Below are 7215 nucleotides of genomic sequence, written 5' to 3'. Positions count from 1 at the left end.
GACCAGGAGCCAGAGGGCAAAGGAGCCTGTCGATACTATCGAGAGAGTTCGGCGTCCCCGGGCAGAGGAAGGGGAGAAGGGTGGGGAGTGGGTCTGGAAGTTCCCATGAAAGACACCTGGCACACCCCTAAGTACCTAGCATCCAAAGTTTATGAAAAACTTCCACACACTCAGTCCTCACAACAACCATGAGGGAGGTAAGGCAGTGATTATGATCCCATTTCACAGGCTGAAGACACGGAGGCTCAGAGAGGGGAAACGATTGGCCCAGGGGGACAGGACTCATCTTAAGATGTCAAGTCCTGGACCCTTCCCTGCAAGGCCCCCTGTGGAAGGAAATAGCTCTGCTGGACATTCAGCCACTGAAGAAAGCCCCCAGTCCAGAGGCTTGGAGACCACTGGAGGCTCTGGCCTCGTGACCCTGAGTCTCAGGAGAAATCCGTGCGGAGAGGGAGGGGCTTTTCCAGTCCACTGATGAGGAGCTCAGGCTCTTGGGACATCGTGGAGGTACTGGGCACCGCTGAGGTCTTCAAGCTGCCCACAGTAACCTCTTCCTTTTCCTCCTGCCGCAGGTGCCGGAGAACTTCCTGGGACAGCGAGAAGCTGCTGTCATCTGCAGGTTCTGGAACAGGGAGATAGGGGAGAGAGGAGTGAGGATCTTACACATTCCCACTCGAACACACCTAGAGGACTTGCTGGGAAGATCCCCTAATCCTCCCTACCCCCTCTTCCTACCCACCCCCCAGCCACCGGTACTAGAGTTTCATGGAATCCTAGCGGTAGAAGTGGTTTCAGGCCCAGCGCAGTGGCTCACGCCTGTAATCCCAGCACTTTGGGAGGCCAAGGCAGGTGGATCACGAGGTCAGGAATTCAAGACCAGCCTGGCCAATATGGTGAAACCCCGTCTCTACTAAAAATACAAAAATTAGCCGGGCATGGTGGCGGGCACCTGTAGTCCCAGCTACTTGGGAGGCTGAGGCAGGAGAATCGCTTGGACCCGGGAGGTGGAGGTTGCAGTGACCCGAGATCGAGCTGCTTCACTCCAGCCTGGGCAACAGAGTGAGACTCCATCTCAAAGAAAAAAAAAGTGATTTCAGAGAGAATGAAATTCCACCCTCTCACTTTTAAAGCTGATGTTCAGAGAGGAGCAGAAACCTGCCTGAGGTCACACAGTGAGGGAGTAGTAGAGCCAAGGCTGCAGCGCCAGTCTCCTGTGCCCAGTACACACTGGCCTGGGACTCTCCTGTTTCCTCTGGAATCCTAGATGAAGTGAGGGGCCCCTAGAACCCACCTCTTCAAGCTCCCCTGAGGGATTATAGTCAAAGACCTAAAAAAGCAATCTGGTGTGCTGGGAAGAGGGGGCTTCTCCCAGGGAAGGAAGGACAGGCCCAGGGCATGGTGCTCCATAGCCCCTTCTGACTCTTTGGGAGACCCTGGGACCCCCGACTCCTCCTGCCCTCCAGCCTATCAACCCCTCACCCTATCAACCCCTCACCCTGGTAGGCAATGAGGCGGCAGTTGTTCTGAGACTCAGGGGCATCTGCCAGGATGTCCTCAAGTGTCCGGCAGAAGAGTTTGGCCTGCTCAAGCCTATCCTCCCGGCTAAAGCCAGCTTGACCGTGTTGTGACATGGCAAACAAAGTCTGCAAGGGGGTGGCGTACTCCAGGACACAGGTGCCTGCCTGGAGGAGGTAAGAGGAAGACCAGACTAAGCCAGGGGCCAGGCGGATGGAGAATGGAGGGTCCAGTCCAGGCTCTGGCCCCCAGTGCCACGGGCTGAGGCCCCACTCCCTCAGCCCGTAACGATAGAGTCTTGGGAGGTGGCCACCCTAATCGGGTCTATGCTGTCTGGCCTGCCTTTGCCTCTGATACCCAACTCTGAAATCAGGGACAGGGCTGGGCTAAATTTACCCTTCACAGATCCTTCTCCTAAGATCCTACGGCAAGACCCGAGGCTGTCAACTGCTCCAGCTGGGCATCAGGTCTGGGGCTGGGCTCTGGGTTCAACTCTGGTCTGGGTTCCCCTGCACCCACATGAAATCCTTCAGATGCTCTCACAGCCTTCGTCTGGGGCAGCTTTATAGTCAAGAGCATGGTACAGTCAAGTTTAAATCGTCCACTTTCCTACGGTGTCTCTGAGCCTCAGTGTCCTCCTCTGTAAAGTGGGAATGCTAACAGTCCCTACCCCATAGGGTGGTGGTGAGAATTCAATGAGGTGATCAGATGACACACCCAGAATAGCATCCAGATTGTAGTAAGTGCTCAATAAATGTTACTCATCATTATCATTCAGAGCAGAACCCTGCCCAGATCTGGGACCAGCTAGGGACACTAGAGCTCAGAGAAGGGCAATGAATTTTCATCAGTGCTTGGCTAGGGCCCAGGGTTCTGAGGTCCTGACCCCTCCCCAGGGACCCCCACTCCTCTGCACACTTACCCGCTGCCCGTTCTCCAGAAGCTCATAGATGCTGTTGCTGTAAACCCGATCCTTGATGCCAGCACGGTCAGCGGTCTGCTGGGGCAGTTTATCCAGGAAGCGAATGTTGGGGTCAGCCATACTCAGGTTATCAGGCACCCCACAGTCCAACGGGAGGAGAATATACAGCCGCTGGCTCACTGTACCCCGTAGCAGGTTGTTGTAATGCTGATTGTAAGTTCGAATCCGGGCCTGGAGCCCTGAGGCAGGGAAGCCCAAGAAGTCATTCCTGCTAACCCTATCTCCCACCTGATTCAGGAGTGAGACCCAGGTCATTGGCCCCCTCAGTGTGTGAGTGCCAGAGAATGGAGAGTCCAGTGCACTCTCATTGTACAGGAGGCCAGGAGGGGCAGCGCCTCCAAAAGCCCTCCCCACCCCTCCTCTTACTGCACCACCCTTTGCCCTCCCTCACTTCTTTCCTCAGATGTCTATATCAGCCCCACCCCTTTCCACCATGGCTTTCAGGGCTGAGAGGCAGGCAGAGCCCTGGGAGGTGACATTTCCAGCATTCTTGTGTGCACAGAGGGAGGCCTCTAGCCCCAGATCAGTCTCCTAGTAGAAGCCCTAGGAGATAGCAATGAGATATGGAAGAGCTGCCGCTTTAGCCTGCAAGTCAGAAGAATAAAACACACAGGCTTAGGCCAGGCACAGTGGCTCACGGCTGTAATCCAGCACTTTGGGAGGCTGAGGCAGGTGGATCATTTGAGGTCAGGAGTTTGAGACTAGCCTGGGCAACATGGTGAAACCATGTCTCTACTAAAAATACAAAAATTAGCCAGGCATGGTGGCACGTGCCTGTAATCCTAGCTATTCAAGAGGCTCAGGCAGGAGAATCACTTGAACCTGGGAGGCAGAGGTTGCAGTGAGCCGAGATCTTGTCGCCACTGTACTCCAGCCTGGGCAACGGAAAGAGACTTCATCTCAAAAGAAAACAAAACAAACAAACAAAAAAACAAAAACAACAACAACAGAAAACACAGGCTCCAAAATGCAGTGGTCTAGGGTCCAGGCTCTGGAGAAACCTGGGTTCAAATCGTTTCTCCTCCTCTCTCTAAGCTATGTGATGTCGGATAAATCACTTGATCTCTCAGAACTGCACTTAAAAAAAAAGGCTGGGCACAGTGGCTCACACCTATAATTCTAGCACTTTGGGAGGCCGAGGCAGGTGGATCACCTGAGGTCAGGAGTTTGAGACTAGCCTACCCAACATGGTGAAACCCCGTCTGTACTGAAAATACAAAAATTAGCCGGGCGTGGTGGCAGGCGCCTAAAATCCCAGCTACTTGGGAGGCTGAGGCAGGAGAATCACTGGAACCTGGGAAGCAGAAGTTACAGTGAGCCCAGATTGTGCCACTTTACTCCAGCCCGGGTGAAAGAATGAAACTCCATTTAAAAAAAAAAAATCTAAGGCTGGTGCAGTGGCTCATGCCTGTAATCCCAGCACTTTGGGAGGCCAAGGTGGGTGGATTACTTGAGGTCAAGAATTCAAGACCAGCCTGGGCAACAGGGTGAAACCCTATCTCTACTAAAAATACAAAAAAAAAAAAAAAATAGCCGGGCATGCTGGCAGGCACCTGTAATTCCAGCTACTTGGAAGGCTGAGGCAAGAGAATCACTTGAACCCAGGAGGCAGAGGTTGCAGTAAGCTGAGATTGTGCCACTGCACTCCAGTCTGGGCAACAGAGTGAGACTTTGTCCCAAAAAAAAAAAAAAAAAAAATCTAAAATAGGTACGGGCATGGTGGCTCCTGCTTGTTATCATGGCACTTTGGGAGGCCAAGGCGGGAAGATTGCTTGAGCCCAGGAGTTGAGACTAGGCTGGGTAACATAGCAAAACCCTCTTATTTTTAAAAATGTATAAATAAAACAGGAATGAAGATTATTCCTTCCTCACAGGGTGTGAATTAGAAAATGCACATGAGAGCACACAGCATGCAGTAAATATTTATTGAAAGAACTTACAGCTGGGCTCACGCCTGTAATCCCAGCACTTTGGGAGGCTGAGGCAGGCAGATCACTTGAGGTCAGGAGTTCGAAACCAGCCTGGCCAATACAGTGAAACCCTGTCTCTACTAAAAATACAGAAATTAGCCAGGCATGGTGGTGAGTGCCTATAATCCCAGCTACTCGGGAACCTGAGCCAGGATAATCACTTGAACTTGGGAGGAGGAGGTTGCAGTGAGCGGAGATGGTACCACTGCACTCTAGCCTGGGCAACAGAGGGAGATTCCTTCTCAAAAAAAAAAAAAAAAAAAAAAGAATTTACAAGTGACCTTGGGCAAGTCACTTAATGGCTCTAAGCCCCACATTCTTTTCTGCAAACTAGGCATCATAGTAACATCCTTCATGCCTTGGGATTAAAGGATTTGATAGACATGAAAATGCTTTGAAAAGTATAGTGAGTTCTGTGTGTTTAGAAACACAAGAGACTGTGTGTCTTAGTGTCTGTTTTGTAGATCTAGAAATGGGGACAGAGAGGATGGCCCACCTGGCAGGATCAGCCGCAGATATCCGATGTAATATGACCATGCCAGCCCATGGGCCACGTTGAAATTCCCTTTTTCACAGACTGCAGAGATCTCAGCTGGGGTCAGTCCCTGTGGACAGCAGGATGGGGCTGGGGGGCCTCCATCAAGGATACCCAGAGAACTCCTCCTCCTCCAAGGCTTCCCAACCTGCTCCTGACTTGATCCCTCCTTTGCCATTGCCAAACCCACTGTTCCAGGACATTATAGGTTCTACTCCACGGACTCCAACCTTTAAACCAGTCCCACTCCCAGTACTCAGCTCAGGGCAGGCCACACCAGCCACAGCCTCCACTTGGCCAGAGCTTCTACCTCCCCCTGTGTCATACCTTGAGGCCCAGGAGGATGTTCAGTGCCTGCGAGAGGCCCAGGAGGGCAAGCATCCAAGTGAAGGGCAGGCCGACCGCATTTGGGAGGGAGTAGTAGAAATAGATGGACAGTAGCAGCAGGGCCCCACAGCGGAGGGGGCAGCCCAGGCAGGCACGCACAGTCCTCCAGTAGCTGCCCCGATACCTGTGAGTGACAGCAAGACCCCAGCCCCCAGCCCAGCTCAGCCAGAGAGGTTCAAGGAGGGGCAGGGCTAGGCATCAAGGGAGTGACACATGTTGGATACCCCGTCACCATGGGTACTTCAGTGAGTCACCTGGAGTGGATGTGGCGCAGCTCCTCGGCCAGGCTGCAGACCCCGTTTAACAGCAGTCCCAGCTGCAGGGAGGCTAGGTGGAGCACCAGGCACCGGAGAGTGTGCTCTGCTGGCTCTCCTAGCCCCCAAAGGGTCACCAGGCAGGCACCCAGCAGAACCAAGGCTGCCTTCTGGGCCCCGTGACCCCTGGGACAGGGGATGGATGGATGCAGGCTGGAGTGGGGCATCTGTGGGCACCAAGAAATCCATGACCGTTCTCCCCTTGCCCTCCTGCCCTTCTGGGAATAAGGCTCTGGCTGGGCACTTCGTCCCAGTTCCCCTTTCCCTGGTGCCCAGCCACTCCCAGAGGCTGCTCTTAGAGACACCTCTAGGAGACAGGCTGAGAATGAGTCACCCCAAAGCTCCTGTCTCTGCGAGGTTTGCTGAAAACAGAGCAGGGCCTGCACACACATGCCCCACCAAGACCCGAGGAGACCACAGGTATGGTGAAGAAAGACGGCAGCAACTATCCCAGACCCAGACTTGAAGCTGTGCTGTGCAGCCCTACCCAACCAAGAACCCCTGGGGACCTGGGCTCCCCTGTCCCCGGAACCCACCCCAGGGAGGACCTTAGTCAGCAAAGTGTAAAACAGAGCTCAGGGAGTGGGGACAGGGCAGCCAGCAGGCACCCCCTTGCCTCTGGGTGCCATGGGCCCTAGGTTTGGCATTCTGCCAGGCTGATCTTGAGCCTACCTTCTGCCTCCTGGACACTGGCTGCTCTGGATGACGACGAGGAGAGAAGGCCCGGCGCTACCAGCAGCCAAGGGCAGCTTCTCTGAGTGCAGCCTGAAAATGAGATGTTAACAACGATTGATTTCTCCACAGCACTCTAGTGCTGGCGTTTCTCCAAACCGCAGCTTTACTGGTGCTGGGAAGGAGGGTATTTCCTGTTCCTCAGGAAGGGAGCTAGGACCCTTCCGTCAAAGCCCTGATGAGGTGGGCCTGAGTCCTGGGGTCAGGGGTGAGGTTTGAGAAAGCCTGCATTCCATTGCCCTTTGCTACCCCCAAACCAAGCATGTTTAGAAACACTCACCACAGTCACAGCTCTGAACAGCAGGTTCCCCTCAAGCCACCACGATGAAACACACTGTACCCAACGCCTGAGCAGGACTCCACCTGCTCAGCCAAAGGCAGCACACACATCACACGATGATTCCCTGTCTCATATTTTCTTCTGGTTTCCAGGATGCAGATTCTTTTTCTGAAAAGTATGACCTAGGAGGGAGGAGAGAAAAATGAACAGTTATTTCCGGTAACAAGAGCTTTTTTTATAAAGCACTTGGTGGGAGAGGAGGGGCACAGAGGAATGGGGGTTTGGCTCTTTGCAGGAAACGGCCACGCCTGTGACTTCTCCAAGAGAACCTGCTAGTTTCTGCCCAGAAGGCGATTGTGGGGATGACAGTAGGTAGGTGCAAAAGTAATTGCGGGCCTGGCACAGTGGCTCACGCCTGTAATCCCAGCGCTTTGGGAGGCCGAGACGGGTGGATCACTTGAGGTCGGGAGTTCGAGACCAGCCTGAGCAACATGGTGAAA

The 7215-nt window shown here is 53.7% G+C and overlaps 1 protein-coding gene across 1 annotated transcript; it reads right to left on the bottom strand.

Moving 5' to 3' along the window:
* Positions 1-132: 132 nt before the first annotated feature.
* STING1 (stimulator of interferon response cGAMP interactor 1) lies at positions 133-6948 on the bottom strand. The gene is made up of 8 exons (XM_055286035.2): positions 6716-6948; positions 6376-6468; positions 5644-5870; positions 5330-5513; positions 4964-5072; positions 2438-2676; positions 1496-1682; positions 133-622 (listed from the first exon to the last, which is right to left on the bottom strand). The coding sequence occupies exons 3-8, from the start codon at positions 5868-5870 to the stop codon at positions 429-431; spliced, it is 1140 nt and encodes a 379-aa protein (XP_055142010.1). The 5' UTR covers positions 6376-6468; positions 6716-6948; the 3' UTR covers positions 133-428.
* Between the last annotated feature and the right edge of the window lie 267 nt (positions 6949-7215).

This window comes from Symphalangus syndactylus, chromosome 7 (genome assembly GCF_028878055.3).
Source record: "Symphalangus syndactylus isolate Jambi chromosome 7, NHGRI_mSymSyn1-v2.1_pri, whole genome shotgun sequence".
NCBI classification, from domain to species: Eukaryota; Metazoa; Chordata; class Mammalia; order Primates; family Hylobatidae; genus Symphalangus; species Symphalangus syndactylus.
This window is presented reverse-complemented; position numbering and strand designations above follow the sequence as displayed.

Coding starts and splice junctions, on each gene's coding strand:
- STING1 (XM_055286035.2), bottom strand. CDS start 5,870: ATGCCCCACTCCAGCCTGCATCCATCCATCCCCTGTCCCAGGGGTCAC. Junction 5,073..5,329: donor ACATCCTCCTGGGCCTCAAG/GTATGACACAGG, acceptor TGCTGTCCACAG/GGACTGACCCCAGCTGAGAT. Junction 2,677..4,963: donor TCTGCGGCTGATCCTGCCAG/GTGGGCCATCCT, acceptor TCCCTGCCTCAG/GGCTCCAGGCCCGGATTCGA.